Here is a 23501-nt window from a genome sequence, read left to right as displayed (position 1 = left end):
AGTGCAGAGGGGAAGGGCCACAGCTGTCAACCATCAGAGCAGGCAGCCAGCAGAATAACCAGGCACCAAGCTCTCTTTTCCACCAGCCTCTCCGGGCCAGGCCTGTGGAGTCTCCAGGGGAAACAGGCAGGTGAACAGGACCTGGGGTCCAGGAAAGGAAGGGAGTCAGGCCACAGACAGGACCTCGTTAGGGAAAGTCCCGGGCATGGCGGGCTCCGAGGCCTCCAGAAGGACCTTGAGGGGAGGGTGGCAGCACTGGTAGAGTGGGGAGGCATTTTGGTTTGGGTGTGGTGTGAGCCAGCCCTCAGAGCAGGTCAAAGCTGATGGTACCTGGAGCTGAGCAGGGGGCCATGGGGGTCCTGGTCTCCAAAGGTCTTGACTGCGGGGATGGGGTTTGGACTGTACCCTCTGGGCAGTGGGAGATGCGGATCGTGTTTGAGCCTGGGAGTAATGGTGTCATCCTCCTTGCTGGTCTCTGTATCACATCCCTGGTTGTAAAGTGAGTTCCCAAGTGACTTTTCCTGCTGTCCCAGGCTTAATGCTCCTGTAAGGTGCAGAGAATAGGCCCCTCCTGAGACAGCCCCAAGACTGGACCGGATCCCAACCCGAGTGCTAGTCCTCCCTGCCAGGGAGCTGGGAAGGCCTTATTGACCCCATTGACAGATGGGGTCCCAGGCTGGACTGCAAACCCTGAAGTGGGTAGAAAACGGCGCTGACATGCCTGGATGTTTAGTGCTTTCCTGAAATTCTTACCTGAGTCCACTCCTGGAGAAATGACAGAATTCTTGCCCTGGGTAATGTGAGGGTGGTTTTCATCATCTGTTTGCTTTTGAGAATCAGTGTGCAGGGGCTGGAGCGGGGAGCCTGCAGGTCTTGAGGGGCAGGGCAGGGGCCGTCCAGTGGCCCAGACAGAGAAGAAGGGGTCAGAACTGGGGAGGGTGGGTGCGAATGGCTGCCGGGCCCACGTCTCCTGCTGGCACAGGGCTCCATGCCAGGGCCCACACCACATTGAGGGACCCACAAAAATGTCTTAATATCCTTTAAAATCAGAAGAAAAATGACCTTTTAGGTGGAGAAAATGTTTTGATATGAAATCTGAAGATACACTATTTTTTTAATGCCAACACAGTCATAAAATATACATTCTACGATTTTTTAATGGAGGAAGAGGCCATGAAGATTCCAGCACTTCAGTCCCATGGAGTCCTCCCCGAGGGGGGTTGCTGAGGGGTGGATTTCAAAACAGGGCCCTGTGTCACGGATGCTTCTCCCACCAGCTTTCTAGAGAAGATCAGTTCACCATGGAACTCAGAGGGCTCTGAGTGGCTTCTTCCTAAGCTGGCATCCAAACCCCCACCCCTGCCTTTCTGACACTTCTGAGGGGTAGGCCTTTGGGGGTCCAGAGCCTGCTTGGGTTCCCTAAGACAGAGGGACATTGTTCAGGGGCTGCTGTGCCCAGATCTGGGTCTTGGCAGTTGGATATAGCCAGTGACTTCTTCCACTGACCCCTCCTCCCTGGCAAGAGGCGGCACTTCCTTTGTGCCTGGCACCTCTGCTCAGATGTGACAGTGTTGTTTCCAAAGAGAGTTCGTGGAGGTGATGAGCATATGGTTGTCTGGCTGGGCACCAGCAGTGAGTGGGAGGGCACTGGAGCCTAGGGAGGGATTTGTGCCTTCAAAACAAGAGCATCGACTTCCAGCCACCTCCCGGAGATACCCTGGGCACTTTTCCTGTTGAAAGACGCTCAGCGGTAACAACATCACAGCTTATCCAATTACCTTTTATTGCCATAAATAGACCTGAGAAATGCCAGCCCTTCCAGGTAGAAGCACATTTTGAACAGCAACCCAAAAAAGCAACTTGTAATTTCATTAATGATTTTACTTACAGTGACTATTAAAAAGGAGCGATGGGTGAAATTAAAATTCAATCAGGTTGTGAGAAATGGAGAGTAAATAATATTTTCAAAGGATAGCTGAGGTAGAAAAGTCTACCAAGACCCACCTATTAAAATACACGTCATCCCTTCAACAGATTTAATGTAAAAACGCAATTTTCCACAGATCAGCAGCGCCCGTGCGTTTCCTTGCTGCCAACTGAGTTTGATTTATGAGGCCCTTTCTCAGCCCCCTTCTCAGCTCTCTTCCTTTCAAATGCTGGATTTCGTGGCCGTGAGGGTGTCCGATGGATGGACGTGCTCGGCATTCCTTGTTCTCTGTACCAGCACAGCCCGAGGCGGGACCCCAACATTTCAGGAGGCAGAACTTGGGGAGGGAGCAAGTCGGGGGCCTGGGGAACTGGGCTGTGGAGGAACCTCCCAGTCTCTCTTTCTGGAGGCCAGCTCTGTGTCAAGGGGGCTTCTGTGGCCTTGGAAAAGGTCCCTAACCTCGGAGTCAAGCAGGGCCCTGTGGGGACCCCAGCCCCGACAGTTTCCAGCTGTGTTGCCTCTGGCAAGCTGAGCCTCAGCATCCTCATCTGTACAATGGGCGAGTGCTGGCATCGGTTGGCTAAGACTGCCGTAACAAAACACCACTACGTGAGTTGCTCAAACAGCACGATGGTCTCGCCATCCTTGAGTCTCGATGTCTGAAAACAAGGTGTCGGCAGGGTCGGCGCCTGCAGGAGGCTGTGACGGAGATTCGGTCCCGGCTTTCTTTGGGTTGTAGCGGCACCCCTCCGTCTCCGCCCCCATCCCCACCTGGCCTCCCCCTCTGTGTGCCTCTCCCAAGGACAGCTGCCATTGGATTTAGGGACAAATCTAGGGCGATGTCATCCGTGATCCTAAACTTAATTATAGCCCCAAAGACACATTTACCAGGAGAGGTCCCATTCACAGGTTCTGGCTACACCCTCTTGGGGGCCATGACTCCACCCTCTCCACCCGGGCTCTGTGGGACCCCAAAGTGCCACCCTTGCCTAGAGTTGGGGGGCAGGTTCCTTCCCAGACAGGTGGAGCCAGGAGAAGGGCGGATGTGCTGGGTGGGCAGAGGACGCAGCCCCCAGGCCGGTAGAAAAAAGCAGCAGCTAGAGGAAGCACTGCAGGTGTGGAGGGCGGGGCGCGTCCTGGTGAGCCTTGGTTGTCAGGCATGACACGTTCATTCATTCCACAGACTATGCCCAATGCGGGCTGTAAAGGCAAGGACAGGAGACCCTGCCCCAGAGAGCCAGGGAAGGGGCCGCATGCTCCCAAGGCCTGTCCACTTTTCCCGGGAAGATCGGTGCCAATGCAGGGGGTTGTCTGGCCATCTCCTTGCCTGGCCCACTTCTCTGGGCCCACATTTGTGGTGGTTTTGAGGACTTGTGAATAAATCACACTTTAAGTAGCTTTTGAGTTGGACAGGGGCTCTCAGGGGAGTGGTGGAACACAGCCAAGGTGTGATCTGAAACGGAACCGTAAAGCATCCTTACGCAGAGCCTATGACAGGTGGCCCCGGGGCCTGGCGGGTGCTGTTCAATTTCACAGTGCGGGCTTGGCGACCAGGCAGGGGGTGGCATTTACCCACAGCCCCGAACGCGGCCCTGACCCACAGACTGGCTCACGAGGCAAGGCCCTCAGAGGCCAGGAGGAGGCCAGCCGTGGTGGGGTCTCCAGGGCAGACCCTGCCCGTGTGTGGCACTGGGGTCCTGGAGCCAGTGTGCAGGTGAGTGCATCCACACTGGGGCCTGAGTGCGTGCAGGGCTGGAGGCTGAGGTTCAGCACATGAGTCTGGGGCAGCAGGAAATGCACCTGTAGATAAAGCGCCTTCTTCGTCCCACAGTCCCCGCGGAGGCTGCTGGCAAGGCCCAGGGGCTGCGTGGTGGAGTCGGAGGCCCCAGCTGCTGTCCAGCCCTCCTTGTGTGAGTGGCCAGATCTGGGGCAGGTAACGCCTCTCTGAGCCTCAACTTCCCCCAAATGGGCACAAAATGGTTCCCAGGGACAAGGCCTGTGGATGATTAAATGAGATAATGCCCTTGAGTGCTCAGCATGTGGCTCAGGACAGAGGAAGTCACTGTAGCCCGCCCCAGTCCCGACCCGGCGTCATGGCTGACCCTAACCCTTCATGGCCTGCTCCCTCTGGACGCGCCGCACAACTGACTCCCTTCACCCTCACGTCAGCTCTGAGGGCTCAGTGGCTTTCCCAGGAGCACTCAGCAGGCTCGGGCACGTGGAAGGGCCAGGACTTAGAGGAGAGCTCTGTGCAGAGCTGCCTGAGTGCAGGGGCCCGGGCACTGTGTTTGAGGAAGAATCAGGCAGGTGGGGGCCCAGGCTGGCCGGCTCAGTGTCAGCAGAAGATTCTTAGAGGGAAAGGCCCTGTGCTCAGCACAGCTCTGAGCACTTTGGAGGGAGAGCCTTCGGAAACGCTCTGAGAGCATTGGTGGATCTGAGCTTGGAGAATCCAGGAGGGCTCCATGGAGCAGGGGCCACAGTGGGTGGCACTCTGGTAGAACTGAGCCAATGCCCTAGGGCCTGCAGGGTGGGCAGTGGCGTTAGCAGCAGCACCAAGCAAGGCCCTTGGAGGGCCAGCACCACCTGTGGCTTTTGGAGCCTAATGGGATACCCCACCCTCTCCTCAGGGGTCTCTAGCAGAGAGAAACAAGATTCCTCTCCCTGCTAAATAAATGCAGGATCAATTTCTTTGACATGGAATTGATTTCCTCATAGAGGATGCATCTTGGGTGGAGTGGGGATGCCCAGTGCTGAACCCAGCCGGCCTCCTCAGGGAGCGCAGAATGGGCCGGCCCGGCCTGCATGGTGGAAGGAAAGGGGCCAGCAGGAAGGCCTCTCCTCTTTCGTGCTGGTCTTGGCCTCAGGCTGATGTGGTTTGAGTGTAGCACAGCTGGGGCTTGAGGAGTGCACTCTGCACTCGGGGAAGGCCCTGCTCTTCCATGGGAGCCGATGCCCTGACAGGAACAAAGTTGGGCCTGGTTGAGGGTGACCCTCCTGAGTGATGGGCAGCTTGAGCCACCTCCGTTCCCATGGGGGGAGGGACAGACGCCAGCTCCCTGGCTCCTGCCTCGGGGCATCATGACTGATCCAGCCCTTGTTTGGTACCACCTGCAGGGGCGATGCCTTGTCAAGCCAGCCTAGGCCACCCCACCTCAATTGGGACCAGATGTCTGAAGTAGTCCTTGCTGGAAATGTACATTTATTGAGCACTGACAGAATGCTTTCATCAGCATCTAGTCTTCCCCTTTGCCATGAGTGCCAGCCCCACTCGCATGAAAATGACCATCTTCCTTATGTTTTGGAGGCAAGAAGGGAGAGAGAGGCTGTGGCCAGACTGGTGGACATCTACCTTGCCCAGTAGAGTGGCCATATCTTGGAATGGCTCTGTTGCCTGCAGCACACACACACACGAGTACACAGAGATACACGTACATATGCACACACATACACACACACACACATACAGGTACACAGAGATACACATATGTGCACACACATGGACACATACAGGTACACAGAGATACACATGCACACACGTGCACAGAGATACACACAAGCACACACACATATACACAGATACAGAGAGATACATGTACACACACATGCACACACAGATACACATACATACACGTATGCACACACATGCACACACACAGGTACAGATATACACACAGATGCACACACAGGCACACACAGAGATATACATACATGCACACACATATAGGAACACAGATACAGGTACACAGAGATACACATGCACACATGTACACACATACATACGGGCACACTGATACACATACACATATGCACACACGTATGCGCACAGATGCCCTGACACCTGAAGCTGGGAGACAGGCAGATGGCCTGCAGAAGTCGGGCTCTGTGTCGGCCTGGCTCTTAACTGGAGCAGCCCCAGTGACTCGGAAGACAAAACCCCAACAGACTCAGCCTGAATGCCCTCTGGCTGCTTTTGGTGGAATCTTAACCAGCAGAGAGCTGGTCCTGGGTGGATTTACCCAGATGAGAAAAGCCACCTGCATTCTGGAACCTGCCCGATGGAGGAGTCTCTTATTTTATTAAAAAAATGTTTTTGGAATAGGTCCTACAGCCGATGGTTCCTGATGTTACAAGTACTGAAGTGTCTCTAGTTAAAGTCTCCCGAGTCCCCTCCTGTGACCCCTCCCTGCGTCCCCACCCACAGGTGTCCCCATGATCACATATCCTGTGCTTCCTTCCAGTGTGTCACTATGCGCCTTCATTCTTCATGCAGAAGTGAATACAGATTGTTTTTCAATTGAGATAAAATTCCTGGAACGCAAAATTCACCCCTTTAGCCATTTTAAAGTGGCCTCCAACTCCCCATTTGTGAACAGGAGAGTTCACGGGAGAGCTCCCTGCGTGGCCCCAACCCCTCCTTCCTCGGCCTTCCCATCCACACAGGTGCCCGGGGCTGCCTTGCGTGATGGCCCCCACCAGGCCCGCTGGTGGATGCAAGGGTTATTTCTGGTCCCTGGTTGTTGGAAACGCTGTTCCTGTGAAGGACTTCGGGCATCTGTCATTTCCCGTGCACAGCACACTTATGGAAGAGCTTCCCTGGAGTGGGATCCCCAGGCCAGAGGGCACACGGGCTGTGCTTACCTTAGGGGTGCTGCCCGTGCCCCACCGTGGGTGGAGCATTCCTGCCCCCATCGGCAGCTTGTGTGAAGGTCTTGGAAATCGGCTCATAGGGGAACAGATTCTGTTCCTGCCCGTCCTGCCTCCGGTCCCCGGCAGCAGAGCTTGTCTGGTGGGAGGTCTTCGTCCATGTTGGCTGGGGGGGGAGGGGTCTCTTTAAGAGCAGCTCCAGTTGGTGGGTGTGGAGTTACTGATGTGGAATGAATTTGGCCAAACCCTGCATGATCCGGTACAGACCAGGGACTGAGTGATGTGATCTGTTTGGAATTCAATAGATTTTACCATGTTTGAGGGTTCTAAAGCCATCAGCTCGGCTCTAATTTCTGGAAGGGAGCAACTCCTCCACTTGATGCAAGGCACGTCTAGGACTTAGGGGGGCCATGGCCCATGGACCCCACTGATGGGATTTCTTACAGATCCCAGGGCCCACGTCCACACTGGGCGAGTACACAGATGGGGTGGGGTGAGGAAAGGCCTCACCAGGAGGGGGTCTTGGCTTTTCTGAGTCAGCCTGCTGCTGATGAATTCACTCAGCAGTGATCAGCCGAACTCTCCCTGTTGGCAGCCCTGGTGCATTCAGGAGACAGTGTCTGAGGCTGATACAGCTTCTTCCCTCCGCGGGTACACAGGGCGGTTGTGGAAGGCTTCCAGGAGGCAGTGGCCTTGGGAATGAGCAGGAGGGAGGCAGCGTAGAAGTGAGAAGGGGGAGAACACAGCGATCTGAGTATGCAAAGGCCAGGGTGGGTGACAGAGTCGGGGCAGGAGCTCGTGGCCAAGGGGGTGTGCTTGGAGCTGTGTCTGTGAGGGTGGCTCTGCAGCAGTGAGAGTGGAGGGAACCAGGCTGCTGCGTGACAGGAGAAGCCCCAGCTTCCTGATGAGGCGGAGGGACGGTGAGCAGGGGTGCGTGCGGTCCCCCCTCCCAGGGACGCCTTGCCAGGACAGCCCCTCAAATGTGAGCGATGAAATGCAGCGTCCACAGGCCTGGGGGGTGCTGACTGGGGGTCTGCATTTCTGGGAGCTCTGGGAAGCTGCACGGCCAGCCCCAGACCGCACTGTGAGGAGGAGGCTGCAGCTGTGCGGCTTGGCCAGGGAGACATGAGGGATGACGGGGTCTTCAGGGGCCTTGCCCGCTGACCTGAAGTTCTCCCTGTTTCCAGTGGGGTGTTGATGTTGGAGTCTGCAGTCAGCACCGTTACCGCCGTCTCTGACTATTCGTAGTAGCATTTGGTGCCGTATGTGTATTGATTGACAGCTGAATTGGGCCTGAGTCTGTCTGTTCGATTATTCTCAGCGCCTGAAAGGCAAACATGGGTAAGGCTGCTTCACAGTCACTTCCCACTGGCTGTTTGGAAGGCTGTGTCCTAGGCTGCAGGTGCTCAGGTGTTTCTTGCTTCTTACCCTAAGAGGTGCACATTTGCAGAGGCGATACCGAGCGCTCCTGAAGAGCAAAGCTGGTAAAGACGAAGCTTGGGGGAACCGGAGGCTCACGCAGGGCCAGGGTTCAGGCTGGCTCCGAAAAGCTCAGGGCGCGTCTCTCCAAAGGAATTTTAGCTATTGCGCGTCTGTCTGCAAGGAGCTTGTACCGGAGCTGCTGAGCTGCTGAGTCAGGCCCCCTGCACCTGAGCAGAGGGAAGAGGCTCGGGGCCTCACAGGAGGCTCTGTGAACTTCCCTTGGATGGTGGGTGTTCAACCTGACCCCCAGAGCTGACGTTCCTGGTGGATGCTGCTGACGTTTGGGGAGGGACTTGGTGGGCCCGTTTATGGAAAAGGCATTTTGAAAACTCCCAGCGCATAGTAGTAGCGTGTTTGGAATTGAACGGATTTCATGATGTCTGAGGGTTCTAAAGCCACCGACTTGGCTGATTTTTGGAAGGGAGCAACTCCATTTGACAGGGGGAGAAACCGAGACTTCTGAGGGCTTGGAAACGCACCAGTGGCCTCTCAGGGAGGAGGGGCTGAGCCTCGGGGCATCTATATCCTGATTTCTGGTCCAAGTTTGTGTGGAATGACACAAAGAGATGGGGAGACCCTCCAGCCACCTTCAAGTTGGCTCCATTTCTCAGATCAGGAAACCGAGGCCCAGTGAGCCTGGCCACCCTGCATCACACCTTCTCATCTGAGAAGTGCCCACTCTGCCAGGACCACCTGGTAAAGATAGCATTGACCTCCCTGTTCATGCTGTTCGCAGGTGAAGGCGCTGACGGCTGCTACTGGCCCGTCAGCCTGGGAGCTGAGACTTCCTTTGTGCCAGCCCTGGTCCCCAGGGCTCTTAATGCCATGTTAAGTCCTGTTAATGCCACATGGGTCCGAGGCTGGTTAGCCTTGGCTCCTTCCCACTGCCGGAGCTCTGAGGTGTAGCCCAGGGCCCTCATCTCCAGGCAAGTTGGACAGCTCAGCGCAGAGCAGAGGATCCTCCTGTGAGCCCCGCACAGGGGCTGGCATTGTGTTGTGCAGTGGAGGTGGGGCCGGCTGCCGTGATCAGGGCGGGGGCTCCATGGCCGGTCTAGGGCCTCTCCATGAGCTGAGTGTGGGCTTCAGGGTTCTTTTCCTTCTGGGGAAGGGTACCCTCAGTCCCTCTCAGGGAGGTAGCAGGCCTTGCCCTGGAATAAAGCCAGAGGCAGTGGATGCGGGGGCTGGGCTGTGGATGTGGATGGACCAGGACCAGGGCCTGTCCCCGCCGAGCCCTTTCTTTCCTCTGAACCTCAGTTTCTCCTTTTCTAAAGTGAAGCATTGGTGATAGCATCCTGAGTTCCCGTGAGCTCTGTGGTTGAATCTGACACTCATGGCTCCTTCCAATACCTCACTCAGACCTGCCATCCCTTGCGAGAGAGGGGCCTGAAGGGCAGGTTCTGCCTCCCATCTGCGTCAGCTGCCGTGTGGGCACTCATTCGTGTACTCACAGACTCACCTACTCATTGATTGACTCAAGGAAAGATTGATTGATTGCTCTGTGCTGGGCCCATGGGGATTTAGGGGTGGGTGAGTCTCTGCTCATGGAGCTTACTACTTAGTGGTCTCAGGGGCAGGCAGGTTCAGGAATTCCAAAGAGGCTGGCGTCTCTGCCTGGGGTCCCGAGTTGACTTTTCAGGGTGCAGGCTGCTGGGCTGGACCTGGGTGACGGAGTGTTGGAGTAAACCCGGGCATCGGCTTGTCCCGTGCTTAAGACGCAGACATCATGGAGGGGTGAGGGCAGCAATGAAGTGCAGACCCATAAAAGCCCAGGGCCTGGGCACACCAGCTCCTGGCTCTGCTGAGTGCGATGCCAGAAAGGTCACTGGCTGGTTCTGTGCCTCAGTTTCTTCATCCGTAATGTGAGAACAGTAATATTGGCCCCTCCCAGTCAGGTGGGGCTGCAATAGAGTTGGGTGAGCTGATGCTTGTCACGTGCTGAGCTGGCACAGATTGGGCGCCCATCACCCCAGGTCCCCCACAAGCCCATTTGATAAAATGGCATTGGGAGAATGGGAACAGATTCCTGCACTGCCTACCCCATGGCTGGGAGGACAGGAGGTGGGAGGGTGAGGCGTGGGGGTGACACGTGTCTCCTGAGGTGCCTTTGCAGGAATGAGCGACGGCAGTGGCCGGCCTCCTGCGGCCTGCTGCGGCTCTTCTTTCCCTGTCTTCTGCTTGGATATTCCTGGCCATCTGGGAAGGATCCCTGTGGGCTGCGGCTCAGGACTGGTTGGGAGGAGACCCTTGGCGATGCTGGGGCTGTGTGGGCCTGACTTGAATTCCTGATGTTTCTCCTACCCAGATCAAAGAACCCCAGAGTGAACACACCAGCCACTGAAGAAACTCTCCCGGGAATATTTCATTTCCAAAGCTGTTAGCTAAGGACCCCAGAAGGGCATGTCATAATTTTCAGTTATTTGAAACCACTTTTAACAGAAGTTTCTTCTGAAAACACAGGCTTTCGGCGTGGCAGAGAAGAGCCGAGTTTGACGTGGAGTGGCTGGGATCAGATTCTAGCTCTGCCGCTTGCTCAATGTAGAGTTTTTGGACAAATATTGAAGCGTTCTCTGCTTTAGTTTCTTCATCTGTTAAACAGGCCTCCCGGGGGGATGGGGTGGGGGGCAGCAGCAATTTGGGCTCCTGAGGGGGTGGGGGGGTTGCGGTCACTGCGGGACACATGGGTGGCGGGGCCGAGACCAGTGGCTATTAGCTATTATTATTCTTAACGTCGGTCCTGTCATGTTTGCTACTAAATGTTAATCATCACCATCACATCATCGTGGACCGGGAAACAGGTGTGTTGAAGTTGAGGTTTGCCAGTGCAGAGCCGAGCGTGGAACCCGAGCGGTCTGACCTCAGATCGGGGTCCTTTTCCTTGATGACTGCAGAGTCAGGGCATGGTAGGGCTGCTTGCTGTGTGGCTTCTCCAGCGCTGGCCCTTCCTGGGTGACCTCCTTGTTTCAGCCTTGGGCAGGGACAACCCCAGAGGAACCCAGAGTCCCATTCGGCTTGGCTGGTTGAAGCCAGTAGAGGGATTCTGCCCCCAGCACAGAGAGGAAAGAGGGTCTCCTGACAGGAGGGTGGCAGTGGGTGTGGACGGCACTGGCCTCGGCCCAGCTTCACTGCATAAATTATCCTTCCTTTGGGCAAAGTCACCTGTGTTTCTTCCAGTGCGTGGTGTGGGTGCTTGTCATATGGCAGGTGCTGGGCCCCACACTGGGGAGAGAAACAAGGTCCCCGCCCTGAGTGATTTCTCACCCAGTCGAGGAAGCAGACTCTGTGAGCCGTGTGGGGTTGCAGGGAGCCCAGCAGGTTGGAGGGGCATGTGTGGAGGGGCCATTGAGCCCAGCATAGGGGGCCTTCCTGGGGGTGGTGTGGGTCAGACTGAGGTCTGAAGGTTGAGTAGGAATTCACTAAGGAAACAGGGCTGGGGGTTCGGGAAGGAGCATCCCAGGATAAGGAGTGCTTTGGGCAAAGGTCCCAAATGCTGGGCTCTAGAAGAGGGGGTGTGCTGGTGGGGACGCTCCCCTTGAGGGAGGGGGAGGAGGAAGCAGTGTTGCAGGGTGACTGGGTGACCATCCACAGTGGCAGAGCTGGAATGTACAGGCAGGAGTGACGGGGACGTGAAGCCAGCCTCACGGCAGGGCGGGCCTCAAACCTAGCAGTCTGCAGAAGGGCAGGGTGCCCTCTAGAGCCAAGCTGTGCCCCTTGAGGCGAGGGCAGAGCCTGGATCTCGCTGCTCCAGGATCAGATTGGCTGGGGATTTCCTCCCGAATGGGACCGAATCAAACAGACTTTGAGGTCCCCTCCAGCTGCCACACTCTGGCTGCACAACATCCCCTCTGGGATTGGCGCGACTGTATAAAACATGAACCAGTGGGTTAAAGTCCACACCCTGTCAGCCTTCCCTCTCCTTAGAGGGTTGCGGCTCCGACAGCAGGCTGTGAGCTGACGAGAGAAAATCGCTTTGTTCCTGAGCATGGCATAGCCAATCTGGCCTTGATTGACAAGGCCTGGCTTTTTAAAATCATCGCTGCCTCTAAGATGCACTGTCCTATCTCAGGCGACAGCCCCTCCTCACATCTTCCCTGCGCGAGTCACCAGGGAAAGAAAGGCAGGTCAGCCCAGCTGCCATCTGTGGAAACGGCGGCTTAGGATGGAGTGCAGGGACCTCTCTGCTCCCATGGAGGAGCCTGATCGTTGGGGATGACCAGGGTGGTGACCCCAAAAAACCAGGCTGACAGCTGCTCCAAACCCCATGGCTGTTCCCATCTTACCTCCTGGGGGCTCCTCTGGCCACGGGAGTGCTAGGAACATCTGATACGGACTGGCAGTGAGTGAAATGAAATTTGATGTACATGGAAACGCAGTGACCAGTGAAGTAATTGGGAAAATCTCCTTTTCCCATCAGGGCTGGTGCATACTCATTCCCCAACCCCCAGCCTTTTTTTTATTTACACATTTGTTTCAAAAAATAATTAGGTTGTCCCAAACACATTTGTTTTCATTTTATAAGTAGTTATGTTTTCTGCACAGGCCTGAAATGCAAACAGCATTGTTAGATAGGGCCCTGTGTGTGATGAATGAATGAATGAATGAATGAATGAATGGTTTCAACAACAACGAAAATGGGTGTATGCCACTGACAACTCCTGGGCCCCCAGTGTCTTGGCTGTGCCTCCCAGCTGCCACTCCAGGACAAGTAATGACAGACAGACCATAGGGACCTGCTCTGGTCTTGGGTGGCAGTCCCAGCAGCTGTTTCCAGCAGGCTTGGGGGATCCTTGAATGCGCTGGTGGAGACAGAGCCCATCCCCAGAAGCCTTGCCAAGTGCACTCCCTCCATCCTCACGCCTCCGTCCACACCAGGGTGGGGTCAGCACCCTGGTCACAGGGACCACTGCCCCACCACTCCCTTTGCCACAGTTCGGGTTTGAATCATCCAGGGGTGGGTTTGAATTATTTCCAACAAATGGCAGCTGCTGTTTGAATTTCACTGGATTCAGATGTTCCCAAAGTCATTCTGCAGAACACAAACAAGTTCTCAGAGCAGGAGCAAGCCCACGTCTAACAGCTCTCGTGCTGGGTGGCCTGGAGCCTCCCAGGGATGCCGACTGAGAGAGGCCTCTGGGCAGCTGATGTTTAGAGACCCCAAGTCCTGGCAGGGAGTGTCATCATTGCATCTCTTTTTGAGAACCTTGGAACCCACTGATTTCTGCCTTTTACTTTCTGTTAACACCACAGGTGATCTTGATCCTGACGAAGTACTACCACGCAGACATGGGGAAGGTTCTGGAAAGCTCACTGTGGCGGTAAGTCAGCCTGATGGCAGACCTTTCTCCTATGCACCTGTGCGCCGTCTTCCCAGACTCTCAGCTGAGGACCTAGATCCAAACGCCTCACTGTCACAGCCCCTGTGAGTCGGTGGCCTCACAACTTTTCTTTGGCTAGAAAATGCATAACAGAAAAGTTGAAAGCAGCTTAACAGTTTGGGCAGTGGGTACAAACGGCACTGTGGAACAGGCAGCTGTTCAGAAAGCATCTTGGCTTTCTCCTCTTTTCTTTCTGTTTTTCTCCCCGCTTCCTTTTATTCCTCCCCGGAGGAGGAGGGTTTGCGTTGCGAATTCAGGTCAGTGCACAATTTCGCTTTGCTTGTGCTCAGAACTTCACACGCAGCTCCTGGAGTCCACCAAAGGCTCTGATTCTCCACATTGTTTGGACGCTTTTCTTTCTTCCAGGCTTAGCCGAAGAGCTTGGTAAATAAATAAGCCACTGGCGATGGGGTGATATCTCTTTATGTGTGAAATGTGAATTCAGCCCAGGAACATGAGATTGTCCCTTGGATGTTTTAAATGAGGTGAGAAAGAAGGAGGTTTTGAGAACCCATTTTGGTCATCATCCTCTTCAATATTTACATCCGCTCACCCAGGGAGGGTGCAGATGGTGCGCAGCATCTGGGCTGGGTTTTCAAAGCTTTTCTCCTGCAGAAGATTCTCTTTCTTCCATGCCCCGATTACCACCTCCACGTTCTCTGGGTGTGAAACCATTTTGGTTTCCAACATATGTTTCTCAAGTAATAATTAATTCATTTTTCCATTTGAAATCCATGAAAAGATGCCTATACCTGCTGATCAGGTTCTGGAGTTGATTTCTTTTCCGTTTTTGTCTTTGCTTTTAGCTAAGGGTTTTGATGACTCTTTCTGTTGGGTCTTGCTGAGGGATTTCTGCACCGCTCTGGAAAGTTGTTGAAATGGTGTCTCGAGTTGGGTTCTTTCTTTGCTGTAGAATGGCATCGCCTGGAACCCTCTGGCCTGGTCATCTGTGCTGCTGAGGAGGCCAAGCTCAGGGGTTAAGACGCTCACATTCCCCTGAGGGGTCCTCACCCGCTCCCAAGCAGAAACGCTTTCCTAGAAGCTCCTCTGAGTGTGGATCCACCTCCCAGACCCACGGGTATCCCCTAATTGCATCGTCACCACCAGAAAAGGGGGGGTGAGCAATGGGCCACATCCCTGCGTACAGGACAGGTGTTCCCTGTCACGGCCCCCCGTTGCCTTGTGTGCTGCTGGGTTGCTTTAAAAATGTCTCATTCCTCCAGTGCTGGGCGAGGCACTGTCCCCTGCCTCCAGACGGGAGCTGAAAACAGTGTGAGCTCTGCTCTTTGAGAATTTAAGTTCCAAGACTGGTTTGGAGCCAACACCCCCGGACAGGGCAGGTCCAGGGAGAGCACCCTCCCTGCTGGGCAGAGGGTCTCAGGACAGGTTCCTTGGTGACAGAGTGGACGGAGTTGGTCAAGTCTTCTCTTCCTCCCAGCAAAGGCCCTCAGTTATCCGATTTGCTTCAACTTGGCATGTCCGTCAGGCGCTGGGTGCAGCCCTCCTTGACTTGGAGGGATCTATCTGCCTGGGGCTGCCCGCAGAAGTTTCCAGAGCGCCTGCTTCCCTCCCCTCACTGCAGCCTCTCAGTGTGGCTGGACGTGGAGGCAATGAGACTGTCTGAAGCTTCGTATGAACAGGGAGTGATCTTTCCTGGTGTGATCTGCAGTTAGACGACAGAGCTGCTGGCTTAGTTCAATTTTGCTGGAGTCCTGGTGCGGTGGGGGTGGGGTGGGACCGACTGTGACTGACCCTGTGGCATGGGGCCCAAGGCCCCTCACTTGCAGGCTCCAGACAGGATTCTTCAGAAGCAGGTGGCAGCTGAGAGGCCAAACCACCCACTCTCAGCTGCTCCGAAGGCGGGGTGGTGGGGGATTCCTTCTCCTCCAGGGAGCCTCGGTCTCCATATCTGTAAAATGGGGATAAAATGCCACTGAGGGAAGTCGTGAGAGCTGAATGAGGAAATGTGTGAAATGTTCCTACAACAGCACATTATCTAAATCTAGTTTTTCTCCAAAGCAAATCAATAGATTTTAATTTTCCGTGTTCCCTTCCCATCACCGTGTCTATACCCAGACGTTTCTTCCCCTTTATAAAAATGCATGCAGAGACATTAGTCATGTCACCAAAGTTCACCCCCATCCCTACCCATTGGAGCAATTACTTGCTTCGTTTATAGTATCTTTTTTGATGCTAACATATTTATAGAGACACAGAATGTAGTTTTGTATTCTCTTTATCATTTATAAAATACGTTTCCAGTTTTTCCACGGAGTGATAGGGTCTGGGGCATTATTTCTTTTATGGCTGGTATGAGCCCCTGGAGTTGGTTCGCTCTAATACTTCGCTGTCTCCTTACTGATGCCGCCATAAAACATTTCAGCAGGTAGTTTTCCTTTCCATTTTGTTCCCTGGGATGAATCAGTTACATGGCTGAGCCGGGGAGTGTGAGTGGATTTACAGCTGCCGTGCTGTGGCTCTCAATTCTTCCTCAAGATGAATGTGTGTTCCCACCCGGCCAGTGCCCTGCGTCCTGCCGACGACTTTTCTAACTCCTGCTTACTTGACAGGAGGAGCGGAGGGCAGGAAGGGAACCGCATTGTTGTTTTAATTTGCATTTTTTAAATTTCCTGGTGAGGAGGAGCAGTTTTTCGTGTTAATTACTACTCACATTTTCTCCTTTGCACATTACCTGCCCCTGTCCTCAGCCTCTGTTTTGGGACTCAGGCAGGAAGTTGGTGTTAAGAGTAGAGAGCTTGCCATCACTCTTTCTTCAAGATGCCACCTCCTCCCGCCCCCACCCTCTGTCCGGGTAAGAGGACCCTGTGGATGGAAGGCTGGTGGTGCCCGCCTCTGGAGAGCACATATAAAATGGGGCTATTAAAGACTCAGTTAATGAATGCACATGGAGTCTCCTAAGAATCCTTCTGTGTAATTGCAATAAATACATTTTTAATGACAGATGTGGTATTTTCATTCTGGAAGTGGCTCTGAAATCTAAGCTGAATGTGTTTTTAATTGTCCTGCATTTAACGGGCCCCACGTCAGCAGCTCCTCCCTCCTGGCTTCGGTGGTGATCCATTGATCTGCCCCTTTCTTCTTGTGGTGGTGAGGGGGTCTTCTGCTCAGTCTCGGGCCCCCTTGAATTGGTGCAAGAGGCTGGGGGTGAGGAGGGGAGCAACGTGCTTCCCTGGTTGGCATCAGGGTTTCCAGTGTTCGGGCATGCTCCTCCACGTGGCCTTGCCCACGCAAGCCATAGAAGCCATGGAGGGTTGAGCAAAACCCGACATGTAGACTGTGGGGTCTTAGCAGAGGCATAAAGAAGTCACTTAGAAAAGCCCTTAAAAAGTGCTGCAGCTTGGGCCAGCCAGGGAAGGTGTGGGTGGAGTGCAGGTCCTCCCAGAGGCTGTCCCTGGGAGAGCAGTACGGGAACGGCTGACCGAGTGCAGTGCCTCTCAGACTCCAGAGGCACTTGAGTCTCCTGGGATCTTCCTGCAAGGAGCACATGGTCAGATTCCACCGGCCTGGAGGGTGGGGCCCAAGACCTTGCATTTCTAACAAGCTCCCAGGTGCTGCCCATGCTGCTTGTCCCGGGACCACACTTCAAGTAGCCAGAGGTTTGGTTGGTTAGGACTGAGGTTTAAAATCCTTCCGGGGTACTTGGAATAATATCCAAGCCACAACCCCTACAAAGACCCCAACCCCAGCTCCTACCCTATCCCCAGTCTCAGCTCCTCCCACTCTACCTTTTACTGTTCAGTGTCCAGTGACAGTAGCCCCTTGGCTGACCCTGGACCACACCGAGCTCAGTCCCTGTAAAGACTTGTGCGTGCCATGGCCACTGCCTGGAGTGCACGTGGCACTGACCCCAGGTACTGGATCGTACCCCCCATTCAGTCTCCCCATAAACCTCTTCTTCAAAGAAGCTTCCCTCACTACTCAGTGCAAAGAGGCTCCCAGGCATTTTTTATAACCTCTCTCATTGAAGTGTGGGAGTTCCTGTTTGTGGTTTGCCCCACTACCACCACCATTATAACATAGGCTGGTTGAAGATGTGAGGCTGGAGACTGTGGGGTTTATCTTACTGATCACCAGATCTCTAAAACCAAACTCAGGTCTGGCACAGGAGATGTATGTTGGGCATTGGATGAATGGATTGACGGATGGACAGATGAATGGGTGGATGGATGAATGGATGGATGGATGGATGGATGGATGGTTGGACAGATGGATGAATGGATTGGCACAGGAGATATATGTTGGGCATTGGATGAATGATTGACGGATGGACAGATGAACGGGTGGATGGATAGATGGATGAATCGATGGATGGACAGATGGATGAATGGATGAATAGATGGATGGGTGGATGGATGGATGGAAGAATAGATGGATGGAAGAATAGATGGATAGATTAATGGATAGATAGATAAATGGATGAATGGATGGATGGACAGATAGATGAATGGATTGATATGTGGATTGATAAACAGATGAATGGATGGATGGATGAATGGACTGATAGATGGATTGATGAATGGATAGATGGATGGACAGATGGATAGATAGAAGAATGGACTGATGGATGCATGAATGGATGGATAGGTGGGTGGATGAATAGATGGATGCATGAATGGATGGATAGGTGGGTGGATGAATAGATGGATGCATGAATGGATGGATAGGTGGGTGGATGAATAGATGGATGAATAAATGAATGGATAGATGAATGGATGGATAGATGAATGGATGGATAGATGAGTGGATGAATGGAGGGACTGATAGATGGACAGATGGATAAAAGGATTGATTGATCAATAAATGGATGGGTGGACTGACTATTGGACAGACAGATAGATGGACAGATGGAAGAAAGGATGGATGGTGGTGTGGTTTTTGGGAAACACTGCTGAGACCTAGAAGACCCTTTACATTTATGGAGTCATCTTAGGGGACTCTGGGGAAGCCAGGAAATCAGAGTTGGCTCCGATGCTGTGAGGAGGAGCAAGAGGGCTCTGCAAGGATTCTGAGCTGGAGAGGAAGCTGACTTGGGGCTGCTTCCTATGCCCTGCCTCCTGCTGTGATGCGGCCTCAGGGACTGCCCTTGCCTCACAGTGAGCACAGCTGTTGGGCGGAGTGGATTTGAAGCAGAGGGACAATTGTATAGACCAGGGGACTCTGCCCGTGCTATCCCTGAACCAGGACCACACTAATGTTGGGCCAACCTTATCACTTCCTGGGTGCATTTGACCTCAGGCAGGACCTTCATCCAGTTTCAGGAGAATTGGGGGTGGAGCTGGTCTCAGGCTTTCTCTAGAATGACTTGCTTGAATCCTCTCCTTTTTGTTAGGGATAGGAAGTGATTCTTCTTCTTTATCTTCACTTATAAGAAATCTTGAACATACCCTGAAAAGTACAGACCATGGTAGCATACATGCCCAGGAACCCGTGAAATAGAGCCAAGTGAGTGCTCACTTGATAACCCAGCATTTTCTTCTTCCCGGCCTCCCTTTGGTTAGTTTGGGGTTGTATAATTAGTGTGGGCCAGTGGATGCTGAGCAGGAATAATGTAGGTGCCAATGAAATTTAGGGCCTCAGATTTTGCCGCACCAGAGCCCAGTCCAGCTCAGTGCCTATAATCTAGCTGTCATCAATGTCAATTTTTTTCCATATATGTTTGGAATCTCTCTCTCTCTCTCTCTCTCTCTCTCTCAAAGAAATACACTATGACAGATTCTGATAAAGTCCAACTCTCTCCTCCATCCTCTCACACCCATCCTCACCACCCACCTGGAAGTAACCTCCACCTTGAAATTGGTATGGGTCCCCTTTTTAATAAAAACATAAAACACAAAATAAAAATCATAATTTATCTTGATTTATGTATATATATATATATATATATATATATATATGTCTACCTGCAGTCAATATGTTCTGCTGAGCTTGTTTTGCAAAGAATGACATTACTTTGCCTTTTGAAGTTTGCTTTACGCGCCCGGCTTTATTTAGGTAATCTGTCCATGTAGCACACGTAACCTACTTGATTGATGTATTCCCCCGCTGTGGGAGTGTTAGGATTTCTATCCTGAGATGTTGCCATTCCAGTCAGGGCTGCAGCGAACATGCCTCTGATCAGATGCTTGGGTAGGGTGGAAGGTGCACGCACAACTGCCTTTTTCTCTACCTGTTGCCAACATACCTGTGGGGCGACTCACTGCTCCACACCTTGGAGTCATCAGACTTTCCGTGTTTGCACTCAGGTGGGTGTGAGGTTACTGCTCAGTCTTGCTTTATTTTGTACCTTCCTGATACCTGGTGAGATGGAACATATTTTTCTGTTTATTGGCTTTTTGGGTCTCCTCCTCTGTGACTCACCCACTCATATCTCATGCCTGTCTTCTTACATTGGGTTGCTTAACTTTCTCTTGACCCCTACTTCTCCACTCTAAAAACCCCATGTCATTTCCAGGCCTCCTGATTTTAAGATGCGTCCTCCAAATGTGTCTTGAACTCCTGCCAGGTGCTGTTCATTCTTTCCCGACACCTTCTAAGAAGGTTTCCTCCTAAGAATGTTTTACCGTGCCGCATTTATATCTCAAAGTGCAATTGATAAATAGCAGTTCTGACGGATGGTGTATGAGTCAGCTATTATGGCAGTGATGGTGTGTAACAAGCCACCCCCAAACCACATGGTGCACTGAGTGTTTATTCTCACACCCCTGTGTCGACTGTGGTTTGGTTACTTTGGCCAGGGCTTGGCTGGGTGTTCAGGCTGCTGGCTGGTGGGCTTGGGGCTGCTTATATCTGTTTGTACTGGGACCCAAGCTGATAGGAACAGGACAGAAGCCTCCAGGACATGCTCTTCTCATGCAGAAATCCAGAGTTCAGGAGCCAAGCTCAGCCACAAAAGCACATTTTAAGACTCCCATTCATGTCACATTTGCTAGGGTTCCACCTGGCACAGCCATGGTCAGGTCCAACATCACCGGGGCAGGAGGAGGAGGTGGGTGGGGTGGAGGGAAGGGAATGCTTCCTGAATGGTAATTTAAGGTATTGCAAGTAATAGTTGTTTCCAGAAAATACATATCGTGTGGTCATATTTGATAAATATACTTTAGGGAAGAAAGTTTCAGATTTCTTTACGGTAGGATTTGTCAGGGTCTCTGATACACTAGTTCACGTTATACTTCAAGAGAAGGTTATACAGCGTTTCTCAATCTCATTTAATTTAATAATCTTTAATTTTTATTTTTATTTACATAAATTGACGAGGTACAAGTACAATATTTTACATGGGTAGATTGTGTAATGGTGAAGTCAGGGCTTTTAGAGTATCCATCACCCGAATACTGTACACTGCACACATGAAGTAATTTTGGATACTCCACCCCCCTCAGACCCCCTCACTTTCCAATGTCTCCATTGTCATTCTCTCTGCCTCCATGTGTATATATTTTAGCACTCACTTATGAGTGAGAGCATGTGGTGTTTGTCTGTGTCTGCCTTGTTTCACTTAAGATAACAAACTCCAGTTCTATTCATGTTGCTGCAGAAGACATGATCTCATTCACGTTCATGGCTCAGTAGTCTTTGGTTGTGTGTATATGCCACGTTTTCTTTATCCAGTCATCCACTGATACACCCTTGGGTTGAGTCCACATCTTTTCTGTTGTGAATAGTCCTGCAATAAACATATGAGTGCAGGTGTCTTTTTGAAATCCTGATTTCCTTTCTCTCTTCTTCTGGATAGATACCTGGTAGTGGGATTGCTGGATCGCATGCTCATTATATTTTTGGTTATTTGAGCAATCTCCAAACGGTTTTCCATTGAGGCTGTACTAACTTATATTCTCATGAACAGTGTACAGGAGTTGCATTGTTCCACATCCTCACCAACATCTGTTAATTTTTTCTTTTTATTAACAGCCATTCTGACTGGCGTAAGATGATATCTTATTGTGGATTTAATTTGCATGTCTCTGATGATTGGTGATGTTGAGCAGTTCTTCATCTGCCTGTCAACCATGTGTTTGTCTTCCTTTTAAAAATGTCCATTTGTGTCCTTTGCCCACTTTTAAATATGATTATTTGTTTTTATTGTTGTTGAGTTGTTTCAGTTTCTTATAATGCCTGGATATGAATCCCCTGTTGGATGAATAGTTTGCAAATATTTTCTCCCATTCTGTAGGTTATCTGTTCACTCCGTTGGCTATTTCTTTTGCTATGCAGAAGCTACTTACTTTAATTAAGGCCTGTTTGCCTGTTTGCCTGTTTTTGTTTTAGTTGCCTGTGCTTTTGTGGTCTGAGTCATAAATTCTTTGCCTAGACAAATATCCAGAAGAGCTTTACAGGTTTTCTCCTAGGATTTTTATAGTTTTGGGCCTTACATTAAAGTCTTTAATCCATCTTGAGTTGATTTGTTTTGTATATGGTGAGAGATAGGGGTCTATTTTCATTCTTCTGCAATCCAATTTTCCCAGCACCATTTATTGAAGAGTGTCTGTTTTTCCTAATGTATATTTTTCTCAGCTTTGGCAAAGATGAGTTGGCTTTAAATATGTGGCTTTATTTCTGGTTCTCCATTCTGTTCCATTGATTTATGTGTCTATTTTTATACCAGTACCATGCTGTTTCAGTTACTATAGCCTTGTAATATAATTGAAGTTGGGCAACGTGATACCTCCAGCTTTGTTCTTTTTGCTTAGGATTTCTTTTGCTGTGTGGGCTCTTTTTGGGTTCCATTTGAATTTAGGGTTATTTTTTCAAATTCTGTGAAAAATGATGCCAGTATTTTGGTAGGAATTGCAGTAACCTGTGGATTGCTTTGGAAAGTATGGTCATTTTAACAATATTAATTCTTCTAGTCCATGAGCATGAAATGTTTTTTTTTTTTTTCATTTGTGTCATCTACAATTTCTAAAGGATGTTTTGCAGTTTTCCTTGTAGAGGTCTTTCACTTCTTTGGTTAAATTTATTTGTAGGTATTTTTCTGGTAGCTATTTTAAATGGCATTGCCTTCTTGATTTCATTCTTAGCTAGATCATTATTGGTGTAAAGAAACGCTACTGGTTTTTGTGCATTGATTTTGTGTCCTGCAACTTTACTAAATTCATTCGTCAAATCTGTTTTTTATTCATGGAGTCTTTAGTTTTTCCAGCTATAAGATCATGTCATCAGTAAACAGGGATAATTTTACTTCTTCTTTTCCAATTTGGATGCCTTTCATTTCTTTCTCTTGTCTGATTGCTCTGGCTAGAACTTCCAGTACTATGTTGAATAGGAGTGGTGAAAGTGAGCATCTTTGTCTTGTTCCAGTTCTTAAAGGAAATACTTCCAACTTTTTCCCATCCAGTGTAATGCTAGCTGTGGGTTTGCTGTATACAGCCTTTAGTATTGTGAAGTATATTTCTTCTATGCCTAGTTTGTATGTTATGTATCACATTTATTGATTTGCATATGTTAAACCATCATCGATCCTTGGTATAAAATCCACTTGATCATGGTGTGTTATCTGTGTGATGTGCTGTTGGATTCAGTTTGCTAGCATTTTGTTGAAGACTTTTGCATCAGTATTCATCAGTGATATTGGCCTGTGGTTTTCTTTTGTGTTATGTCCTTGTCTGGCTTTGGTATCTGTGCAATGCTGGCCTCATAGAATGACTTTGAAAGTACTCCCTCCTCTTCAATTATTTTTGAGCAGTTTGAGTGGGATTGGTATCGGTTCTTCTTTAAATGTTTGGTAGAATTCAGTGGTTAAACCACTGGGCTGTAGGCTGTTTTTTGATGGGAGACTTTATGACAGCTTTGCTCTTGTTACTAATTGTTGATTTATTGAGGTTTTTTGTTTTATCATGGTTCAATCTTGGTGGGTTGTATGTGTCCAGGAATTTATCCATTTCTTCTAGGTTTTTCAACTTGTGGACATATAGTAGTTCATACTAGTCCTAGTAATTCTTTGTATTTCTGTGGTCTCAGTTGTCTCTCTTTTTTTGTTAGTCTAATTTGTTGATTTTGTTTATCTTTTCAAAAGACCAACTTTTCATTTTGTTGATTTTCTGTATAGTTTTTTTGTC

The 23501-nt window shown here is 51.0% G+C and overlaps 1 protein-coding gene across 7 annotated transcripts in view; it reads left to right on the top strand.

Annotated features, from left to right (window-relative positions):
• Positions 1–23501, top strand: part of SORCS2 (sortilin related VPS10 domain containing receptor 2) — a 561689-nt gene that overhangs the window by 192801 nt on the left and 345387 nt on the right. For 6 of the 7 annotated variants that reach the window (XM_017539090.2, XM_017539091.2, XM_017539089.2 and 3 more), the window contains exon 2: positions 13298–13365. In XM_017539090.2, coding sequence (XP_017394579.1) covers positions 13298–13365 — 68 coding nt within the window. Of the gene's footprint in view, positions 1–7472; positions 7492–13297; positions 13366–23501 lie in introns of those variants that run through there. The other variant, XM_037742208.1, reaches the window with a different exon arrangement.

This window comes from Cebus imitator, unplaced genomic scaffold (genome assembly GCF_001604975.1).
Source record: "Cebus imitator isolate Cc_AM_T3 unplaced genomic scaffold, Cebus_imitator-1.0 Scaffold117, whole genome shotgun sequence".
Classification (NCBI taxonomy): Eukaryota; Metazoa; Chordata; class Mammalia; order Primates; family Cebidae; genus Cebus; species Cebus imitator.
The sequence above is the reverse complement of the archived record's forward strand: the minus strand, read 5'-3'. Positions and strand labels throughout refer to the sequence as shown.